General features: G+C 41.5%; 1 protein-coding gene across 1 annotated transcript in view; it reads left to right on the top strand.

Annotated features, from left to right (window-relative positions):
- BRINP1 (BMP/retinoic acid inducible neural specific 1) overlaps positions 1-24,078 on the top strand; it is a 170,534-nt gene that overhangs the window by 46,186 nt on the left and 100,270 nt on the right. The window contains exon 2 of the mRNA XM_033123206.1: positions 1,705-1,972. Within this exon, the coding sequence (XP_032979097.1) occupies positions 1,755-1,972 (218 nt within the window). The 5' untranslated portion in view covers positions 1,705-1,754. The remainder of the gene's footprint in view (positions 1-1,704; positions 1,973-24,078) is intronic.

The raw sequence follows: 24,078 nt of genomic DNA, 5'->3' as shown, positions 1-24,078 counted from the left end.
ACAAACTGTTTTGTCCTCGCCACATTTTTAAATGGTAGCAATAAAAATTTGAGATCTAGAGAGAGGGCATGATTGTCCAGAATCCCTGAGCCAACCATGTATAGAAGGAGTCTCTTAGACGTTCTTGCCAGTTAAAGCTTACAGCCCAATGAGCAAGGCAGATGAAGACACAGAAACAATTAAGCATAATAAAAGCTAATAAGTACTAACATGCTTATGCAAAGTGAGCAACTAGAGCAGAGAGAGAGGATCCACTAACACTTTTTGAGAAGAATTAAAAAAACAGAAATGATCTTAGAGGACTGACTCCGATGGCAACAGAAGAATTAACAGGGAAAAAAAAAAAAAGAATTAACAGGATTTGGCTGGGCAGTGGAGACTATGTGAGCAAAGACACTCCCAGCAGGGACTCTGTGGACATCGTCTGTGCCAGCATTCACCATTATCCCTGTCCTGGTCATTGATTCCATTTTTTGAGCACTTACTAAATACCAGGCACTGGGTGGGACACTTGACATCAATTGTGTCATTTCATTGTCACATTAGTTCTGGGTGTAGATGCTACTATTGACCACATTTTACAGAGGAGCAAACTGAAATCGAGAGATGTGAAATGACCTGCTTGAAATCGTACTGTTTATAACTGACGGAACCTGGATTCAAAGCTACGTTTCAATATGGAGTAATACATGCTCTTCTAGAATAAATGGGGGTGGGAGACACAGACAGTGTGAGGCTAGTAAGTAGAATGCTGATGAAATGATAAATACCAAATATGTAAAATTTCCAAAGGCGTGGTCGGCATGGCCTTGTGGTCCCTCTCCTCTCCTCCCCACAAGCAGCCTGTACCTAGGCTCTCCTTGAGTCATAATAATCTCTCCACCATGGCACCACTGTGCTATGCTACCATCCTCCATAATGAGGAGAGCAAGAACCCCCTAGTTCCTTGGCTTTAGTTTCCCTTCTGAACACCAGGGAATACTGAGGCTCGAGGCAGTGACAGGTGAATTCTCTGGTCATGTTTCCTTGGGGTGAAGGAGACATTTCACCAGGTCCTATTGAAGTAGACCCTAAGGAACTGCACAAACTTTCTTTGTAGGGTTGGTCATGCTCATAGTCCATCCTATGACTCTATGCATTCATGTGATAAGCAAAAGCAAAGTGTACACTCAGTAGGTACATGTCTATGTGAGAGGAGGAGACAAAGGAAGGCCTGTTGGCTGTCCTTGTCATGAGAGGCAGGTTGTTTGTGAAGACACTAGGTAGGACAGACACTTGAGTTGTGTGTCCACATCCCTTACGGGCTGTAAGAGACTCTGTTTCTGCGTTCATTCATTTCATTCATTCTTTAAACACATCTGAGCACCTATGATGTGCCAAGTACCAAGCTGCGGACACTTCAGCCCATCCTCTGTTTGACAGATGAGGAAACTGCTTAAACAGTGCAGTGGTTTATACATGTTTACATGACATGTGAATAGCGAAGCAGGATGGGAGCCCGGATCTGCACAGATGCCATGCTCTTCACCAGACACTGTACTGAATTTTGTAAACCTTAAAGCTCTCTACCCATGTAAGGTAGTATTATGAAAATGTGTTAATGTCATTTTTCTTTTCCTTTGTCTTTCTCTCTCTTCCTTTTATTTTGTGTTTTCTGTCTCTCTCTGTCTCTCTCTCTCTCTGTCTCTTTCTTTTTCTCCATAGGACTCCACAGAATGGAGCAAGAATGAGAGGAAAAAGGCCGGCAGAAAAGCATGAACTGGAGGTTTGTTGAGCTCCTCTACTTCCTGTTTATATGGGGCCGTATCTCAGTGCAGCCCTCCCACCAGGAACCAGCTGGGACAGACCAACATGTCTCCAAGGAATTTGATTGGCTCATTTCAGACAGGGGGCCTTTCCACCACTCCAGGAGCTACCTATCCTTTGTGGAAAGACATCGTCAAGGATTTACAACCAGATATAAAATATACAGGTAGGATCTGGGTTGAGCTAGCCCTAGCTTTTCCTTTATAGAATGCATTTGGGGGTCAATCATTGTTATGGGCCTTGCTATATGGGGGGGCACCTGGGCCAAGGGATCGTGATGCTTCAGCAGGCTGTTAGTCACTTTTTCACCTTTTTTGTTTTTGTTTTTGTTTTACTTTGCACAAGAGAATAACAATGGCAAGGTGAACAAATAACTAATATTTATTGAGTACTTATTGTGTGCTGACCATGGTACGTGGTACTTTATATATACTTCCTCCTTTAAACCTCACAATAACCATCAGAGATAGGTTCTATCCGTTTTCTCCCCTGTATAGATGAGGTCATTGAGCTTCAGCGAGGTGAAATAGCTTGTCTAAAGTTACATCGTCAGTAAGTGGTGGAACTGGGGTTCAAACCCTGGCTATTCAAACCCTGGGATTCATCTATAGTCAAAGTATTTTGAGTCAACCACATGAAGTATAGGTAGTGTTGGTTTGCAAATACTGTTAGTACACCCAATGTCCTATCCAAACCTGCATACATTTAGAAACAAGTATAGACACTCAGTGAACAACCTTTTCTTGAGCATATCTGAGCTAGCCCTTTGGAATTCCGTTCATCCTCAAAGGACTTAGCCCCAAGTTCTTTCGTCTTTGAAACCGTCTTAGATTCTCCCCATTCCACTTGATACCCTCTCTTTGGTATATCTGTAGCTCTATATACTTATACCTCTTTAGTTTTAAGCTATTTGGCATTAGAATGCATTCTTGTATTTCTTTTTTACCTAACTGGAAACTCTTTGAGGACAGGATATAAACAGAGGGTGCCAAAAAAATGTATACACATGTTAAGAAAGGAAAAAACTTTATTAATTATAATATTCAATATATACCAATAACAAAAGATGAATACAAGTCACGTTTGACTTCTGCAATTACAAGAGGTGCTCAAAGTGGTTACCATCAGTGTCCAGACACTTCTGATTATGGCACACTACTGCTTGAGCATAGATAACATTTCTTAAAATGTTTAGTAAACATTTTTTTGGCACCCGCAGTATAATTCATTTCTGGATCCTCAGAATGATTTTTGTTCTGCATTGTATCATAAGCACATAATAAATGTTGTGGACATGAATGAATTAGAGAATGCAAAAAACTCTCTAGAGATTTAATCTTTGTCTTAAGTTAAAGGAAGAAGGGCAAACCTGAACATTTCTGGGCCAGTTAGGGTAGGAGCGCCGGAAAGCATGGTAAAGGAAAGAACCTTGGCCTGCAGCTGGAAGGCATGGATTGCGGTCTTATGTCTTCTATACATTTGATATGAAAATGGGCATGTCTCCTTTGCACATTTTGTGGTATTGTGGACTGGGAATGGGTGATTCATGAAATCTCTACCAGCTGCAAATGACTCTGATTCTGTGTTGAATATTCAAATCCTAGTTTAAAGTTGGCCCACTAGTGACTGAGGTCTGGCAATGGTTCCATTTGTACAAGTGTTTACAGATGAACCTTCTGTGAGCCTTGAAGTTTGGTAATTAATCAGAGTTATTGGGGAAAGGTTCTCTGGGCATGATGAAAACCAGGAACACACTAAGGAAAATGAATATGGGGTATGTAAGAAAAGGGAAAAAAGCACAAGGATGAGAAATATGGGGCATTTCTTCTTCAAAAGATAAGAATATCAGAATTTCAAAACTTTTTAATCTTATTGATTAGAAGAGTTACCCCTTGGGAGAACTATTTCTATATAACCCAAGAATAGTATCTACTGAATCTCAAATCTGATCCTTAACATAGTTTCTGACAGAATACAGCCATTGCTGTGTGTAAATATGCCTAAAGCAAACATGGCAGCTCACTGATCACTCAACAGAACACTCCAATATCTGAAATCCCTGGTCCTGGCAAAGATACTGGCTTGACATGTTGAGTTTAGGGGAAGAGAAGAAGTCGTAAATATCTAGATATTTTATTCTGTTTGTGTTTTGTCAAAAAATAATAACCTCTTGATTTTTATATGTGGCTTTCTCTGACATTTGAGCCTAGTTATTCCACTTTACAGTTGGGATTACTGGGGCTCATATTTCAGTTTTTAAAGTTCAGAAGATGATTGGCTTCAATAAAGGTATGTAGCTTAGAAACAGTAGAGCCTAGACTGGAAACAAATAAATATGCTAGAACTAAAGGCATCCATTCATTGTTTAAGATGTTTCTTAGCAACTGTTGTATGCCTGAGCCTTCTAGCCACTAAGGATAAGCTGGATATAAGTAGTGCTGATATGACGTGGTGACGGTTGTAATGGAGTTTTATAAGAGAGCATTCACCCATGTTAGAAGATTAATATGTGTCTGTGATTGCTGTTGAAATAACCTAGACTTAAACGGATACCCTGAGTAGAACCACAGATACCACAGAACCACAGAATGTTAAGCAGCACCAACCCTTTACTGAGCACTTAGGATGCACCGTGAAGCAGGGAGGTCATTCAGTAATCACAACACCCTCTGGGAGAGGAGCAGCGCCTTCACGTTTTATGGATAGGAAAGCCAGGACTTGGGGCAGTGAAATGCCTTGCCCTCGCTCATCCATCTGGTGAGGAGGAGAACTGGGGTCCAGACACAGGGCTACCTGGCCCAAAGCCCCCCTTTCAAGCACTATGCTGCATGGCTCCTTCAGCACGGTATCCAAATGTAGAGTGTTTTGGAGCTCTGCAAGGACTCTTCCAATCCTATTCCCTCACAACCACTTTGTAAATATTTTGGGGGTAGTTTTAGAGATGCTGAACAGTGAATTGCTAATGAGGTTGGGGATCAGGATATCTGGGTACCAATTCTAGCTCTCTAGGCACCGGTCTTGTGACATTAGGCAAGCTCCGTCCTCTCCTAGATCCTGCCATGCTCAGCTACCCAGTGAGGAAATGGGAAACGGACGCTCTCCATACCTACAAGCTTGATGTTGATCAGTGATTATGGAAGAGAAGGTTCGCTTCTTCTGCTTTTGTGTGTAGGCTGTACTTCGGCTTTTTCTTTCTTTTCTTCTTCTTCTTCTTCTTTTTTTTATGGCTAAAACAAAGTTTGCAATCAGCCAACAAGCTGATTTCTAAGCTCTTTTCTAGCTCTAAAATTAAATATGAGATTTAACTAAGGTCACATGGTTAATTAAATGATGGAGTTCAACCCAGAAGTCAGGCCCTTGGTCATCTAGTTATTTCTTCCTTCCTTTATTTAATCCTCAAATAATTATTAAGCACCAGCTACAGGCCCAGTACTGTTTGGGGGCAGATGATACAATGATGGATAAAACAAACATGGTCCCTGCTCTCATAGGAGAGACTGCTATTAATTCAACACGTGCACACACACACACATGCATGCGCACGTGTGCTACAAAGTAAAGAGTGTAGGATAGCCTAAGTGGGACCCCATTAATATCATATACATTGATCTGGAACCTATTATGTGTAATCAGTGGGTGGGGCTCCTATCACACTCCAGACATGGACATGCAAATAAGTACCTAGAGACACGTGAGCCCATCCAAGCCAGGTTTGGACCAGAGCAAAAGCCAACTAGGACACGCTCATTGGGGTGGTTGTCTGACGCTTCTCATGGCATACTGCTTTGTTGAAACACTAAAGCATATCTACCAGTGATTTTCCGTGTGTCTTCCTATGTGCTGACATGGACATAGTATATTAGAAACTTGACATTTGCATCATGAAAGTCAGGATTTACTACCAGAATGTGCCATATTGTCATATGCTAGAGGGCCAGCCTCATTGAAATGTCCTGGACCTCAAGCTTTGGCCAGTATCCCCCACCCTGAATCCTGGCCTGAGCCCTAGGTGATCTGGAAGCTTTAGAAAGAAGCTGGGAGGGAGTCTGCTGTCCTTACTGAAGTGGGTTAAGGCTATCTCCTTCCTCATGCATATGCATGAAGAGGCTAGTTTCAGCTCATAGAGTCCTGGTGGGGAGACCTGCCACAGGCAACAATGAGAACCTTTCAGATTAAATCCCAGCAGAAGTTCTCTCCCATGTTGGTTCACCAGTTAATACAATAATACAGTATTATTATATAATACAATAATACAGTATTGCCCAGTGGTTGGGGCATAGAAAGCGCACGCTCCATCACTCACAAGCCTGAGCTGACACGTGGAGACTGGGGGAGTTTGCTGTGAGAATCTGCCACTGGCAGCAGCATTGATCTTGGACTCAGAGAATTTGATGCTTGCTCAGCTCGTCTACATCCTTGATACATGATTTGGGCCAAGTAACGAAACTTCTTTGAACCCCTGTTGCCTCATCTGCAAAATGAGAGTGTTAACTGAGGTGGTCTCCAAAGTCTTCCCATCTCCGGAACTCCATAATTCTGTGAAATGTTGTCATTTAAAAATACAGCATAGGTAGCAGAGAGGACTCTGGACTTGGAGTCTGGAGACTCAGGTATTGTTTATTTTGGAGCCACTTTCTAACTTTGTCATCCTGGCCAAATTCATTCACGCACCATTCACTCATTCATACTTCCATTGCTTTGGAACCTAACACCAATCATATGCCGTAAGCTGTGCTGCGATTTGGTGATAAGGAGACAAGCAAAAGTACACAACAAAGCGTGCACACACAACCCACAGTGTCCACCCCCTCCTTCACCAGCCTCAGGGTTGGGGGTGAAGGGTAGAGAAAAAAGAGTCAATAAACAAATAAACATTATTCCATGGATAGGAATGAATGAGTAACTGCCCAGATACCCAATTTGTCTCCTCTGTAGGAAGGGATAATGATGTCTGCCCTACGCGCTAGGTCAGACGAAATAAAATTTTGTGAGAACGCTTTGTAAAAATTGAAATTCTCTTACATCTGGACTATTTTTCATTATGGTTCTATATCACCATTCTGACAAAATCATTTATTTTTAACTTTCTGTTACTGTCATCCATATATTAGTCATTACATACAGCCATTCTGCGAGGGAAATACTGTTTTTGTCCATATTACGAATGAAAAAACGAGAGGCTGAGCAACTTGTCCACGTCACACATCTGGAAAGTGGCCGAGCTGGGGTGGGGATCACAGGCCGGCCTGGGACACTCCACAAGATGAGCCCTTAACGCTATGTGTTCATGACTCTTTCTGGTTCTTAACTACCTGCTTCATTAGCAAAGGTGAGAGACTTTTGACCAGGGACAAGTCATAACCTCTTTGAGACTCAGTTTTCTCATCTGTCAAATGAAGGTGTTGTGCAATGTCTTGTGCGGTTGTGGTGAGAAATAACTTAGCTCTCCACCATATGGAGCTTGGTGTTTTGCAGGAGCTGCAGGCATCAAGTCCTCTCCTCTGCCTTAGAGAGCTGATTGCATTGCTAGAAATTATTGCTTTTCTTCTCGTGTGTATTTAAAAGTCATTTGGGTCCCAAGGTGTTTCCACTACCTTTTTGTATTTTCTTTTCTTTCTTCCCCCCCACCCCTGACTTTGAGATCATCAGTAGTTGCTATAAATTTAGCAATTATTTCAGATGGATTTAATAGGAGAATGGTGGTACCCTTTGCAGACTTTGGTTCTGGAGAGTCAGGGCAGAGGAGAGATACTTATCATGGTGGTCCCTGTGCCTTAAAAGCTGGTTTCATACTGAGCGGCTCGCTCTGCAGGTTGCCAATCAGGTGGTTTGTGGCTCAGGCGATTTGTGGCTTATGATGCATCTTCTCTGAGCCTTAAATAAGTATCTAAAAGTTGAGTGTAAATCAAACTTGGTAAACTGAGTCTGATTGCCTGTCTTGCATATTCAGAGTTGCATGAAGCTCAGCTTTAATCTGCTATGCTGATGGTTCCTTCCTGTGTTTCATAAAAATATCTTAGTAGGTTTTGTGGTAGAGCTACTTGGCCAAATGAATGGGGCTGGTTCTATTGAGATAAAGGGGATGTGGTCCTTATCTAGAAACCATTCAAGCATGTGTATTGAGCACCTAGGTGTGCCAGATGCTATGCCCTGGGGAGAGGATGATGTACAAGGTAGACAGGTCTCTGCCTTCAAGGAGCTAACAGAGGAGTGGCGGTGCGAAAAAAGTACACCACTGCATCACTCAGGGTGCTTGTGGTTGCACTTGAAAGGAAACAACCAACCTCTGGATTCCAGGTAGAATCTAGATATCACATAGTGCAAAAGTTGTATTTCTCTTAGGGTGGCTAAAATTAGTCTAAATTAACATTTCTGAAAGTATATTACATGGAACGCTAATGTGATGTTAAAGGTGTTTTCTGGGGAAAAGAAAACGATCCCATGGTCAAATTAATAATAATAATAACAACAATAATAGTTGCTAACATTAAAGCTTATCCGGTGCTTACATGGACAGGGTGTACATAAATTATTCCAGCTAATTGATCCTTCCGATAATCCTGTACTTCAGGTATTGTTATCTTCTCCGTGTCCAAAGAAAGAGAGCTAATCGATGGTAAAGTAGGGTATGTCACTGGCAGGCGGATTCCAGGCCCTGCGTGTTTAACCGTGTTATGTTGCCTCCCAAATGACATAAATAAATTTGTTTGGGAAACCAAACAGAGCTACACAGGGCTCCTGACCACAGGGCTTTTCAAGATCTTTACTAGACTCTTTAACAATGTTTGACCAAACCTCTTTGACCATACAACCTGTTTTTCTCAGAGGGATTTGGATTCTCGAGAGCAAGTTTAAGGAGTCACTGGCTGGACCCAGCTTGGGCAACTTGAGTATTGCTGCTTTGGATGCCAGCCTGTTGTCAAAGCACTCTTAAAAGGGCACCTCTTCAGCTTGGGAGGCCGGCACCTGGCTGAGGAAGCCCCCCTACCTGTTGAGCTTTTGCTTTGAGCACTTTGGACTAAATCTACCTCCTGATTTATGATTAAAAGGAAATGTAATTAGTAGCTTCAGTTTTCCTATTACAAGTAATTGCCTTATCTTTTTTTTCCTCTCCCTTTTTGTTTGCTGAATTTCTGCACTACTATTTTTCTTTCCTGCACTGCTATTTCTTTTTTTTCCTTCACTGCTATGTCTTATCCCTAAGTTTGGCGTTCCACCCTGTGGCAAAGGGATAGGAAGTTTCACAGAGGCCAGTGGCGCAGTTGAGGAGTAAGGAAAGTTCTTGATTGAGTCTGCGCAGAAGTGTCTGCACATTAGAATCACCTGCAAAGCTTTCAAAGCATACCGGTGCCTTCCTCTGGTACTGGATTTAAGCAGTCTAGGACAGACATGAGAAAACCGAGCTAGGGCGATGACTGTCGATCAGGATACTTTTCTCCATGAGGCTACATCTGGAAATGTCTGGGGGCATGTTTAGTTGTCACAATTGGTGGGGGTGGTGCTACTGACATCTGATGGGTAAGTCCAGGGATCAGGGGAACTGCTACACGTCCTACAATGCACAGACAGCCCTCTGCAGCCATGAATTATCTGGCTTACAATGTCAGTGGGGTAGAGATTCAGAAATCTTGCTCTAGAGCAAGTATTTTTGGGAAGAAATGAAAAGAGGTGGTGGGAAGGATATCAGAATAAATGGTCTTGGATTTTAGTCTTCATGAGTTTGAGTTGGAATGGTTGAAATATAGGGACCAGTGTTAGGCCCAGATGCCCAAAGGGTCTGGCTACGGGACCGAAGGGAAATGGATTTTTCCATGGTTTTAGACATGGCCTCAGACAGGGTGGCAGTTGATGCATTAAGAAAGGTGAATCGATTGTTGCTTCCAGCTGCAGAGAGGCAGCATTTCAGAGACACTAGTTCTCCACTCCAGAAAACATAGTCTCCATGGCTGCAGAAGACCTGGGAGATCTGATGAGTTTCCCCTCCTCCTTCTTTAGGAAGTAAGACGTTTAGGCTTCATTGTGTACACATTGCCTGAGTCATTGAAAACGGGTTTGGAGCAAGTGCATTCACAAATACTTTTTATTTCTTTTAGAGCATGCCCTTAGGCTCAAAATAAGATGAAAACAGGACGATGTCCCCTGTTTGTGGTTGTAGATGCCACTTAGAGGTTGGCATCACTGGTGACAGCCAAATCCCTCCGCTCTCCCCCTATCCTATCCCTCATTTAATCCAAAGGTCTGCTCAAGGTCTCCCCGGATAGAGAGACATGGGGAGAGGTTATGCAGCAAACATCTTTCAGGCCAACTTGTTGTCAAGTCACAGATAATCATCCATGTTGATTATTTAAAATTGATCTTCCCCTTCCAAAAACGATAGTTTTATTGCTACCGAATTGGTACCTATGCAGTACTTTACCTCTTTGCTCCCATGCCATTACTGACCTGACTTCCATGAGCTGCAAACCTTGGTTGGCTACAGTCTTCGCAGAGCAACTCCCCAGCTTTAATCAGGAGCAATGTCTGAAACTGAACTGGCTTGCACGCCTCCCTCCTATGGACTGACTGGCTGACACAGTGTCTTTAAACCAATGCAAAATATGGCCATTGTTGTAACTGGGGAAATTAGGAGAATGGAGACAAGCCCTTGGGGCTTCAGATTCTATCGTCCAAATCTTGGCCAAGGAAGGAAGAAAGGTACTGGATTTGTGTTCTGGAGCGCCTACAGCTTACTCGTTCATTTGAAAAATCTTTACTGCTCTCTAGACTCCTACTAACCAGGCTCTGTACTGTTCCCTGGGATAGGAAGAGGAAAACCTTGATCCCTGCCCTCAAGGAATTCCGGGTATTTTGGGTGAAAAGTTCTCTGATTGGGCAATGCCCTGGATGCTACATTTGTGTGGAGGAGATCCTCAAAGTGCGGAAGGATGGGAGGAAAAGACAAATCTAGGAGGGCATCCTAAAGAAAGGAGTATTGAACTCAGTCTTCAAAGAGGGTTAGGATTTGGTGAGAAGACAGTAGGGAGAAAATCAGCCCAGGGAGATGGAGTAGCATCTGCAAAGGCAAGGGGGCAAAAGAATTTGGAATGGCAGATTGATTTTAACTAACCTTCAAACTCTAGTTACAGGGTATCACTAGATAGCTATTTAGAGCACTGTTTTTTGTTTGTTTTGTTTTTACATTTTTTGGCCCTAACTCATGCTAAAAAAAAAAAATGCATTTTCCATTGGCGTTCAATAAACCTAGAGATATGTGATTGAAATGAAAATTCATGAAAAAATACTTAACCTTGCTATATGTGATGCATCATGATATTTTATATTGTATTCCATTCCAATATAATCTATTCCTTTCTGAGTCATTTATTTTTAAAAATGCTTGTGCCTACCAACTAAATTGAATTCAGCCTCCACTAATAGGGTGGGCCTTTCAGTCTGAAAAGCACTGATTTGAGACTATGTTGTGGTCACGTTTTGGCTTAGGAAAACTGTACCATGTTTGATTAGCAGTGTTTGCCATGGGTTAAGCAGATTAGAACCTGTGTCTTATCTGATCCGGGCCACAGGAAATCAATGATAGGTTTGAAACATGAGACTGGCATGGTCTGACATACATTTAGAAATACTACTCTGGTTGCAGCATGAGGGATTTGAGGATAGGAGTAAGAGGGAAGGGTTTTTAGAGAGCCATGGCAGTAATTAAAGGGAGAGGAAGCAAGTGCTGGACCCCAGACAAAAGCAGTAAGGATGGAGTTCGTTAATTCCCAAGTACCACTCAGTGTCACCAACAGAGCTGTTTAGGCTACCCATCAGACAGCTCTCTTCCTGGGCTGCATCCAAGCTTACCTGTCCCGCTTCCATTCTGGGTACCTGTGGCAGGATGCATTATTTTGTGTGGAGTTCTGCAATGGTTGGATACCTTTGTGTATCTCATGAAAGGAGCCAGAATGTCCATGCTTCTGCCTCTAGGCAATTTCTTTCTCTCTCAAGGCCTTCCTTCTGGGCATAAGAATTACTGGGTTTCATTAGCAGTGACTTCCCAGACATGGCTTGGAGGAAGGCTTTGCATTCCACCCTTTATCTACACCTGATTTGTCCCTGCAAACCTTGATGGAAACTTCCAGCTGCAAGTCGGTAGCTGAGCTTATGTGAACCCTAAAACAGTCGCTACAGCTCAGTAATGAAGGACACGTCTTTAGACTCAGGCAGACCTTGGTTTGAGTCCTGGCTCTGCCGCTTCCCACCTATGTGATCCTGGGCGTGTGTTACTTAAACTTTAGGAGCTTCAATTTCTTCATCTGCAAAATGGGGATACATTTCCAAGACTGTCAGAAAGATTTCAGAAGATAAAGTATGATGGCATTTAGCATAGAGCAAGTGTTTGGGGCCTGCAACCTAAACAACTCTCAAAGCCCTGGGAGTTCAGCAGGGACTCTGTGAAGGCTGGCAGGAGACCCCCAACAGCAGGCAGGGGGCTGGGCCAGAGTGCAGAGTTGCTCAGGTGCCCTGCGGAGCCAGCATTGCTCCATTCTTAGACTAAGGGGACATTTGCCAGGAGGAAGATGGAGAAAGAATATCAGAGAGAAGATTTCTGATGCCCTGGGGCACATGGGGCAGGAATCCAGAGGCCTCTGTACAGGCAAGGTGTCCTCAGGCTGTCAGCCTGCATCGATTCCTGTAAACAGTACACGTCCTATGATTTGCAAGCGCCTAATTTATTAATCAGCCCAGGTGATGGGAGCCGTCTGCGACGTCGCATCTTCCAGCTCCCGCTGCACGGTGCTCGAGAGGTTGTCTTTGATGTCTGACACTCAGAAGACGTGGGTCCCTCAGGGGTGGCTTTTCACCCAAGCCCCTTCACAGCAATCAGCTGCATTTCGGGATGGGGTGTGTCGGTGTGGTGGGAGTAACGCCGCTTTTTCTCAAATTACAAATTACAGGCGTGTGTTGTTCAGAGAAGGCAGCAAGGTGCAGCCTTCCTCCTGAGCACCTGTGACAGCCTGTCTGCGACTCTAGTGTGACACGCAGTTTTATATCACAGGGGGTGGGTGGTTTGTGTGAGAAAGAAGGAGGTGAATACAAATGATATGGACGTCTTGGTGCTGCTAAACTGTTGGGGATTGTCGGATTTTGAAAGGAACTGCCCACCCGTGTGTTCATTCAACAAATATTTGTTGAGTTCCTATCGTGTGAGGACTACATCAGCCTCTGATGACCCCAAGGCATTGCTGAGCTGTGCCCCCGAAGAGGACTGTACGGGAGCTGGGCAGAGGCAGACCATACGCAGTCGACTTGGAACCTCGCAGGAGAAGTGTTGGGAAAGACGTAGAAAATGGAACAGCAGTGCAGAGAAGGGGCACTCAAGTGGGTCTTGCAAGATTAAGGAAGGCTTTTTAGAAGAAGAGGTTTTGTTTGTTTGTTTGTTTGTTTTACAGTAGAGATCTGAGCAGTAAGAGTTAGGCAAAGGAAGGAAGGAAGGAAGGAAGGAAGGAAGGAAGGAAGGAAGGAAGGAAGGAAGGAAGGAAGGAAGGAAGAAAGGAAGGAAGGAAGGAAGGAAGGAAGGAAGGAAGGAAGGAAGAGCTCTGTGTGTGTGTGTGTGTGTGTGTGTGTGTGTGTGTGTGTGTGTGTCTGTGTGTATGTGTGTGTGTCTGTGTGCACTGAGGTGGTGCTCAGAACGGTACAAACATATTCCAGGGGCTACAAGTTAGTCAGTGTGAACTATAGGCAGAGAAAATGTTCCAATGCTGGCCAGAGAAATCCGTAGGGGGTTAGGTCATGATGGGGCCTGATGTGTATTCTATAAAAGAGTTTGAACCTCATCTTCAGGTGGTGGCCCCCACATTTCCTCATTTCAAGAGGCTCTTAATGTCTCATTGATGTTGTTATGATTCATCTAGGCCAGAGGAATATTAATAATTCTATTTATTAAATAGTTAGGTCCAAATAATTTAATGAAATATTTATGCCCCAATAAGTTAGGGGCCATTTGAAAAATAATACATGCACATCTAAAGGAAAACAAACAAACAATGGTTTTATTTTATTTGTAAACAACCACAGTTACTAATGCTCAAACCATGCATTTGGATCCTGCCACCCTCATTTCTTATTCCTCATTAATTTTTCTGTAGAACTTTGTAATTGTCCCAGCTGCTAGATACCCAGCTTCACTATGCTGTGCCATCATTGAAAGGACTGGAGTGTAGTGTTAATGTTGAAACTGTGAACTACCTCAAGTTAGTAGTTTTTGTGATCCCCAATAAATGTCAAGTGTACCTTATTTCCCTGGAACGTTTGTAATATCCCACTGTGCCTCTGTGAGTTTGCTGTGCTCTGCAGTACCCTAACACACAATTTAGGAACTAGGCCCGCAGGACAATAGGGAGTTATTTAGAGGATTGGGCCCAGTGATAGCACGTTCAGGTTGTCCTCTCAGGAACATCATTCCTGCTAAAAAGGAGAGAAATGGATTGGTAGGGGAAAGATGGAAGAGGGTGCAAAATGTATGGCAGGAAAACAGAATGCAATGGCAGTGACCTAGGTGAGAGAGGACAGTATCTTGGACTAAAGTAGCATCAATGTGGATTTTATAAAACTTTTATAAAACTGTTTTGAGAAATAATTATGGATTGGTAAGCAGTTGCAAAGACAGTCCAGAGAGGTCCTATGTACCCTTCACCTGGTTTTCCCCAAGGGTTAACATCTTACGGGACTGTAGGATATAAAAACCATGAGATTGACACTGGTTTTGACAATAGATGGGTTTGTATAGATCTGTGCCATTTTATCACATGTGCAGATTCATGTAATCACCACTGCAATCAAGATACAGAACAATTCAATCACCACGAAGATGTCCCTTGTGCTATCCTTTAGAGTCCTCCCTCTCCCTTCTCCTCCACCATCACTAACCCCTGACAGCCACTAATTTGTTGCCTATCTCTATGATTTTGCCATTTCAAGAACACCTTATAAATGAAATCATAACTTGAGATACTTCAAGGAGATGGAAGACTCAGTATTTGAATACTCTTTTAGGTATTTGAATATGAAGGTGGAAAGAGGGAAGACTCAAGAAGCAAGGAACTTGGCAAGATCATACCTTAAGTGATAAATCACTGGATCTAGATTAAATAGGAAAAAGAGGGGGCCATTTTTTAACTCGGTCAGCGAGGTGGGTGGTGGTAATTTTTCATCAAGCTATGGAGCCCTGGAAGGCAAAGAACCTTTTGGGATGTTGTGTATGTTTGAAGACGATGAGTCAGCTTTGGAAATGTTGGAATGTTTGGAAATTTAAAGAGACCTGGTAGACAGTTGTTTTATAAATGGTTCTGACTCTTAAAAGAGAGAGCTTGGATTACAAATATATATATAGTGTTCAGACTCATCAGGTTAGCAGTGGTAATTGTAAATATGCCCTGGGCATGGGTTCACTCATGGAGCAGCCTCTTTAGCACGTGCCAAGAAAAGCACTGAGAAGTTGAACAATAGCCATTGGTAAAGGAGGAAAATCAGGGACATTTGGTGCCATGAAAGGTAGAATAAATGAATGTTTAAGAAGGAAGGTATGGGGAATCAAAGACCATGGTTTTTGATATATTACAGAAGATTAGAACTGAAAGTAGTATTTTATACTTAAATCTTGACCTTGGCAAGAGCTGTTTAAATTGAATGTTGAGGACAGAAGTCAGATTGGATTGAAATGTGAGGAGCAAGAGAGTAGACTTTTTTTTTCCCCCTTTAAAGAAGCAAAGCTATGAAGGAGAGGAGAGACTTGAAATAAAGAGGGTCTTTGGGTTGTTTTTCTTTGGTTTCTAAGATGGAGAAGGGGAGCAGAGAATTGAAATAAAGAGGGTCTTTTGGTTGTTTTTCTTTGGTTTCTAAGAGGGGAGAGATTATTCCGAGAGGGAGAGACTCTACTGAGGGGCAGAACAGGCTTATTTTTGATGAAGCACTTTTTCAGGAAGCAGGGAGGGAAAAGACAAGCACATACATGGAGGGACACCTTTCAGCTGAAATAGGAAGGAATAAGGGAGAGAGAGGTGTAGGTGCAGATAAAATCTATTGATTTTACTTCTGGGGGTTTGAAGGGACTTCCGATGGCCTCTGTTCTTTTTGTGAAGTAGGATATGAAATCGATCGCTGAGGAAGGGGTGCTGGGGAATGCAATAAAGATTTGTACTGTTTGGAGATACTTGGAAATCGTTAACCTGCAGAACAATAGAAGGATCTGATTAAGGAAATGTAAGAGGATGGGCAGGAAGCAGTTATGGCTCTGACGATGTTGAGCACCTCCAGTTTATACCAGCTACAGTCTGTGCAGCTGGGATGTTATTCTCCAAAAGAACTGAAAATGTGAGGAAACAGCGTGGATGGTGGATGTGGGTTCAAATGGGGTTGGGGTTTGCCAAGTGGGTGTGATGACAGGACAGTTGGGTAAAGGAGTTAAAAGTGCTGGCTGAAAGTAAGCATAGAGCTGGATCATTGGACCTAAGTCAATCCGAAAGGAAATGAAGACAGTTGATAGTGGATGAAGGGAAAGACAGTCATCATGGGCCCAGGGGCCTTGAACAGGTAGGGGGCAGGTGTCATGACAGACGAGTCAGAGACTGGGATGTTTTAACACAATACGTCAGGTAAGAGGGGCTGTGGGAGATGTGACACATTCTTGTTCTAGGAGTGAGTAACCATGGAGGAGGTAAGATGCCGGAAGAGGGAGAGAGTGAAGGTCATTGAGGTGGAGGAGGTCAACGGGCTAAGATGCTGAAGGTATTGGGTGTTAGGCATTTGAGGTGAAGACACAGTCGGAAAATTAGGTGCTGCAGCATTCAATTAGCCTAAAGGAATACCTTGGAAGTTGATTATTGAACACGAGGAAGAAATGAAGGAAGAGGATGAGGTAGAGAACTGCGATCTCCAACAGAAGATTTGCATTGGAGCTCTTTTTTTTCCCTCCGTTCTCCATTAATAGATCTTTGAATGATGACCTGTTCTCTCAGAGCCTCAATTCCCTTCTCCTCAGAGAGGAGCTTATAATCTTTACCTCCCCCACGGAGCTGTAGAGTGTGATGCTCAAAAGAGAAAGTAGAAGTAAATGTGCCTGGTAAACCCTGCACCTTACTGTTAATATGGACCCTATTGTTCCTGTTTATAGGTACCTGGGACTGACTTTGGATTCCTTCCACTGTTCTGATGGAAGACAGCACTTCGGAACCTAATAATTGCATTTGAATGGCCTAATTTCAGAATATCATTTTAGGATACTAAAGTGAATGGCATCTGTAAGATTGGAGATGGACCGTTAGATGTCCCATCTTTTAGATGTCCAGAATAAATGTGCTAGAACAGTTGACCCAGACAAATCGACCAATGAAAGGGATAACTTGTGCTTCAACGTAATGAGCTCAATATTCTTCTGATTTACAAAAAGGCACAGGGGCACCCAGGCCTGGATGCTTGTCAGCAAAAGGGAAATGTAGATCATATTGCACTTCCTGTAGACAGCTCAGAGTTCTCACTCTCTAATAGCTTCAGCTCACCCTGCTTTTAAATAACAACAACAACAACAACAACAACAATAATAGAAGGGCAAGGAAAGGGACTGAGGAAGGGGTGCTGGGGAATGCAATAAAGATTTGTACTGTTTGGAGATACTTGGAAATCGTTAACCTGCAGAACAATAGAAGGATCTGATTAAGGAAATGTAAGAGGATGGGCAGGAAGCAGTTATGGCTCTGACGATGTTGAGCACCTCCAGTTTATACCAGCTACTTGTGCTACTTGTGCTACTTGTGCGACTAGAGAGCAGGGGTTTTTCAAAGGGAGAATGTTCCGGAAGTAACTCCCCCACCCTTGATGTTGCAAGTTGAGCTGAAATGAATAGACTAATGGGGAGAATCCCAAAATAGAATCCAGTTGGAATTTATTCCAGAACCAAGAGTAACGTTAACAAATAAAACAAAGCACACACAGGATGGAGCTAATAAACTAGTTTCATATGCTACTGAGTATAGTAATAGCTAAGTAACCTAATAGCCTGATGAAGTCCTTTGATCCTCACAAGAACCCTACGTGACAGCTACTACCTTTAACCTCCATTTTTCAGATGAAGAAATGAAGGTTCACAGAGGTATTTTGCTCAAGGTCACACAGCTGTAATTCCAAGCCTGACAATGTGCTTGTAACCACTGGCTCCAGCCAGTGCTGGGGAGGTGAAGGAAGAGCAGCCCTGGGAATCAAGGAGCCTGTGTCATACTTTATCCTTGACACTGAATCACCTTGTGACTTGAGCAAATTTTCCTTCTCTAATACCCCACAATTCTCATTTCTCCCCTTCTGTGTATTCTCCTCCGTTATTTCTTTCCTCTTTCCACTCTTGTTCTTCCTGTTTAAATATACCTCCCTCCATATGTAATGCTTTGGCATTCACAAGGCACTTTCCCATAGGTGGTAGGTAATGCCACCCCATTTTAAAGATGAGGTAGCCAGAGCTTTGAGCACCTGAGTGATTTGTCCAGTGTGATATATCTGATCAGTGACTGCACACTGACTTGTATCCAAGCCTTCTGACACACCTCTCGATACCTATTTTAACTGTCCCACAGCTGCCATTTTGTTGGATGAGCCTCTCTTATCACTGGTACCCAGTTTAGGTAGGTATATCATTAATGCTGTTTGCAGCACTTACCAAGGGAGAATGGAGGAGAGTTTTTCAAACCTGCAGTGCTTCACCTTGTACATGCAGAAGGATTCAGAGGTGATATTTGAAAGAAGAATGAAGCATATGCAGTTCTTATATGATATGGTTCCACGGGTCCTTTGGCTTCTCAAAGATTTCATAAAATTAGCTCTCATTGAGTGTCATTCCCTGACTCTGGGGAAAAAAGTATCTTTCCTAAGATTATTTTCTTAAAATAAGCAGATTGATGTGATATCATTAAAAGCAACCAACTCACCACTCTTTAGGGTAGAGATCTTTTTGTCTCTTACTGATGGGGGATGGTGGACAGAAGATGCATAGCTGTAGTTATTATGCCATTTTATTTCAGTCTGCTCTATAGTTCTCTTCCTTTTTTTGGATCTTAGTCTTTTTGCTGAGTACCACCCACCTACTTTTGGGAGACAAGGCCAGGTGAAAGACATCTTTAGATGTCTCAACTTCATCATCTACTTGTCACTAGGTGTTGGATTTTCAGTAGTGACTTGGAAGGTTTTCTGTCAAAGAGAAGCCGGGAAAGTAGCCCCTGGCTCTGGATCAATATATATCATGTGCAGGAATCTTAAGAACTTATATATATACAGAGCGTGAACTGTGGATCAGAGAGTTCCTAGTTCCAGAGAGAGAATTGGAAGTGGTTACTGGAAAACAGTCTTCCAGGTGAGAACTCTTTTAATGGCCAGAATTGCTAGAAGATGGAAGGGAGCACCTTCATAGAACTGAGGGGGCAGTCACTCTCCTGTCACTAAAATGATTCTAATTAGTGTAGTCGGACAAATGAGACTGTAAGCACAGGTGGAAAATTGGCTTCAGTGAGCGCTGATACCCTTGACAAGCTAAGGTTGCATAATTACACCTAAAAGGGATACTTTCCTGTCATTGTCTGACTGGAGAGAGCACCTTTTGTCTAATTTTTGTATGGAGTCTGTCGTATGAGTGGAGTTCCTGAGAGTCTAATTAACAATCTAGACACTCCTACTGTATTTTTGATATTTTATCGAAGTCTCCCTAGGAGCCTCTCCTCTTGGACATATCAGTGAAAGGCTGCTTTTTCTTCCCCTCTCCCTGGGGAGTCAGACTCAATCCCATGTCTTCCATTATCATCTACATTCCAACAAACTCCCAGGTATCTATGTTCAGCTTTCATCTCTCCTCCAAACTCCAAAAGCCTTTTCCTCAACTTCCAAATGGATGTTTCCACTGGACTTTTTCATGAAATCTCAGAATCCTCATTTCCCCCATTCTCTACCAGTCTATTTCTCTTCCTATGCTCTCTCTTAAGTAATGGAGCCATCGTAAGTCAAGGGTCCAAGCCAGAAGGTTGGACATATTCTTGAGTCATTCCTCTCCTTTACCCAATAATAGTAGTAACAATGATAATAATAATAATAATAATAATTTCATAGTGACTGCCAATATTTGAGTGCTTACCGTGCTTCAGACTCTATGTTAACCACATTACATGGATGCCATTGCTTAATTCTTCCACTACCCTGTAACTGTTGCCCCGTCTCATAAACGGAGGAAACGAGTGGCTTGTACAGTTAGTAGGTGAAGGACTAGGGTTCAAGACCCCAAATTTGTGTTCTTAATCTCCTTGATATACTGCTCTCATATCCAATTAATCATTCCCTCTCTGAACTTGTATATGTCTTCCAATCCATGTACATTTCCCCTATTGCAGCTTTCTCTTTTCTATCTTATTTCTCCATTACCTCTTTCCTAAGGTAGTAGTTGCTAATTTTGTGCATTCTTATCATTTAAAAAAAAGCCCTTGTCACCACATATTTGTGTTCATTTACATATTATAAACATGTACCAATATTCATTAGTAATGTTCATTATTATAGCAGCACAGACATAGACATATTAAAAGATATGAAGGAATAAATATGAACAGGTAAATTAAAAAATATTTTAGTTTATTTTAGTGTGATTAACAATTGTGGATAGGTATAAACTCGAATGTCAAATAGTGTTTTTGATTATTTTAAATTTAGGGGAGAAAATTGGCAGATATGATTGCTTCATCCTGATTTTTTAGTTTATATGATGACCGCTGAAGCACTTACCCCAGATACAGGAGAAATATCAGCTCTATCATTTTCTTTTGCTTGTATTGGTCTTCAATTGGTAGTTTCTTGCCAGGAAACTGTCAAGGCTATTTTTTCATATTAGGAGTGTTGACTTAGTTAAAACTAGATGAAGAATTCACAAATCCCACTTGACTATGGACATACTGTATTTCCCCGAAAATAAGACCTAGCCGGACCATCAGCTCTAATGCGTCTTTTGGAGCAGAAATTAATATAAGACCCGGTATTATATTATATTATATTATATTATATTATATTATATTATATTATACCCGGTCTTATATTAAAATAGGATCGGGTCTTATATTAATTTTTGATCCAAAAGACACATTAGAGCTGATGGTCCAGCTAGATCTTATTTTTGGGGAAACACGGTATAAATTGCCGTAGATTATAATAAGCTGAAAACAGAAAGAAGAGCTTAGGCACTACTGCCTACCCCTCCTGGTCAGATACTATATAAGAGCTGCTTCTAATATCTCTCTGTTCTCATATCGGATAGTGACATATAGACCTGTGGTACTTGGGCTGAGTCATTTCAAGTTAATTTTGTGTATGGTGTCAGGTAAATGTCAATGTTTATATTTTTCCCATTATGAATATCCACATTTTCAGTTCTAGTTGTTGAAAAGACATTCCTTTTGCCATTAATTGTATTAACATCTTTCTTGAAAACCAGTTGACCATTTATGTGTGAACACTGTATTTTATTCTTTATACCCATACTACACTTTCTTGATTACTCATTGGAAATTTGATTGGGATTTTGCTGCATCTATATATAAATTTAGAGACAACTGGCATCTTAACGACATCAAGTCTTCTGATCCATGAACATAGTTTATTGCTTCATTTATTTACTTAATTTTATTCAATAACATTTCACTGTTATCAGTGTGTAAGACTTATATGTACTTTATTAAACATAATCATGTTTTTGAATGGCATTATAAATGAAATTCAAATTTTTATTTTACTTTCTAATATTTTCATTGCTAGTATGTAGAAATATAATTGAATTTTATATATTATGTTCTCTAGCCTTACTATCTTCACTAATTACTTCTAGTAACTTTTTTGTAGACTCCTTAGGATTTTCTTCATATATAATCACACCATCAGAAGAGTTTTTACTTCTCCCTTTTATTTCTTTGTTTTGCCTTATTGTACTGGCAAGAACCTCAGGTAAAATGTTCAATAAAAGTGCTGAAAGTGTAAATCTTTGCCTTGTTACTGATTTAGAAGGGAAAGCATTTATTCTTTCACTGCTACATATAATGCTAGCTAGAGGTTTTTTGTTTATGCCTTTGTTTCTATTCTGCTTGAGCTTTATCTGCTTCATGTAAGTTAATATTTTTAACCATATTGGGGGAGGTTTTAGCTATTATTTCATTAGAAATTTTCCCCATATTTTTTCTTTTGGTATTCTGATAACGTCTCTTGGACTGCTTGTTTTCAGACATGTCTCTGGGGCACAGTTCATTTTCTTCAATCTTTTTTCTCTCATTTATTGATTATATAATTTCTTGTGGTATCTTCAAATTTACTTTTTTTCTGCCATCTCAGTTATGCTGTTGAAATTATGTTATTAATTTGTAAATGTTCTGTTGGAGCTTATGTTACAGACTTTTAAATGTTAATCATTATGCTTTCCCATTTTTTATATATAATTTTCACTTACTTGTTGTAATTCCCTGTTCATTCACTGTTTCCTTTATAATTACTGCTTTGAGATCATTGTCTGGTAAAGACCATGTCAGGGTTTATTCGGAGTAAGTTTCTGTTGTCTGAGTATTTTCCCCCCTTTTTATGGATTACATTTCTTTTTTCTTTGCAGGTATAGTAATTTTTAGTTGAAAATTGGACATTGTCAGTAACACGATGCAGTACTTTGGGATTATCTTGTATTTTTCGGAATATATGTTGTTGTATGCACTTAACTTGCCTGGTCTTATTGCTGCAAAATTTGTCTCAGTTGTGGTCTGCAGGTGCTAATATCCCTGCTTTGCTTTCATGACTCCCAGCTGCTACTTTATCAGCTTGGTCCACTGCAGGTCTTCTCTGTACCTATGCAATTTTGTGGTCAGCCAAACATGTGGGGTGAGACTGTGCTCCAGTTTGGAGGGTTTCTCTCTCTTTGATTTCCTTGTTTCTAAGGATTCCTTCTACCCGTTTTATTTTCAGCTCTTCTGCCTGCCTTTGGTTTTGTCTTCTGAAATTTCAAGCCCATAAAAATGAAAACTTTGCCATTTAAACTGTGCAGATTAGGATATGCGTTTCGTTTTGAAAACGCAGCAATCTTACAGACCTTTCCCTGTCCAATCCTATAACTGATGGGTGGATTCTTTTCTGTTCTCTGCCATCTCTTTCACCAGGTCCCCTTACACATGTGTGCTTCTGCCATCAGCAGGTGATTGGGGCAGAGTTTTTAACTCAGATTTTGGTCCTCACGCCTTTTGCAGTTCTCTTGCTACCAAGACTCTCCCTTACAATTTTCTCCAACTCTTCCATTGCTGACCTCTGTTCTCTGCTGCTCCAAGCCTGTGAGGTTACAGATTTTCAGCACGGTTGCCTCGAGGTTGGGGAGCACCCTCAGGCCAGAAAGTCATAGATTTGCAATTCTTATCTGTTCCAGTTGCAGTTTTTCAAGAATAAACTTTCCTATGGCTTCTGTGTGCTTTCCATGAACTTTAAATAGCTGTTGTTGTGTTTCTTTTAAAGCTTATCTGGCTTTTCTATTTGTTATCTGTAGGAGGTTTTGCTTGACCATTTTCTTCTGATGCCTCTACCAGAAGTTCTTAATTTACTTGTTTAGGGATCACTGTAGGTAAATCTACCAGTAGGGGAAACTATAGAGTGTAAAGCTTGGGCCAAGAAAGAGGCTCTCAGGATTCCCAAGGCAAGATATAGTAATGGCTTGGACTAGGTGATTTTAATGGAGTTTGTGAGAAACCATCAAATTCAAGAGGTTTAAGATGAAAGAATTGTGCCAAGTCATGTGATCGATCAAGGATGGAAAACAACAGTCTTCTGACTTATGTCAGTGGGTTATTGGTCAATGCTTGGGTTCTTCAAGGTTTCTGAGCTGATGAGAACTTAAAATGAGTAACTATTGGGACATTCAGCACTGTTCAGACATTATCTGTGGAGGTTGGGGCCCTGTATAAGATTGTATCCTTAAGGAAGTTTCTCAGCCAGATTAATGGAGAATATTAGACATGTCTCTTCTCAGTTTCAACGTATCAAATGGGGCATCAAACACTCCTCTTTCTGATTTACCCTTTCTGTCCTCTTATTTCCATTCCCGAGCCCTAGTACACACCATCAAATTCTCTCAGTCCCGTAGCTCCAATAGTCTCCTCATTAGATCTCCCCCTTGCACAGAACAGCTAGATTTCACTGATTTTTCTAAAACGAAGGTCAGACTACACATTCCCTCTTCTCTATCATCTTTAGTGACTT

Source organism: Rhinolophus ferrumequinum, chromosome 12 (genome assembly GCF_004115265.2).
Source record: "Rhinolophus ferrumequinum isolate MPI-CBG mRhiFer1 chromosome 12, mRhiFer1_v1.p, whole genome shotgun sequence".
In the NCBI taxonomy this organism is placed as follows: domain Eukaryota; kingdom Metazoa; phylum Chordata; class Mammalia; order Chiroptera; family Rhinolophidae; genus Rhinolophus; species Rhinolophus ferrumequinum.
Note: the sequence above shows the minus strand (reverse complement) of the source record. Positions and strands in the feature narration are given on the sequence as shown.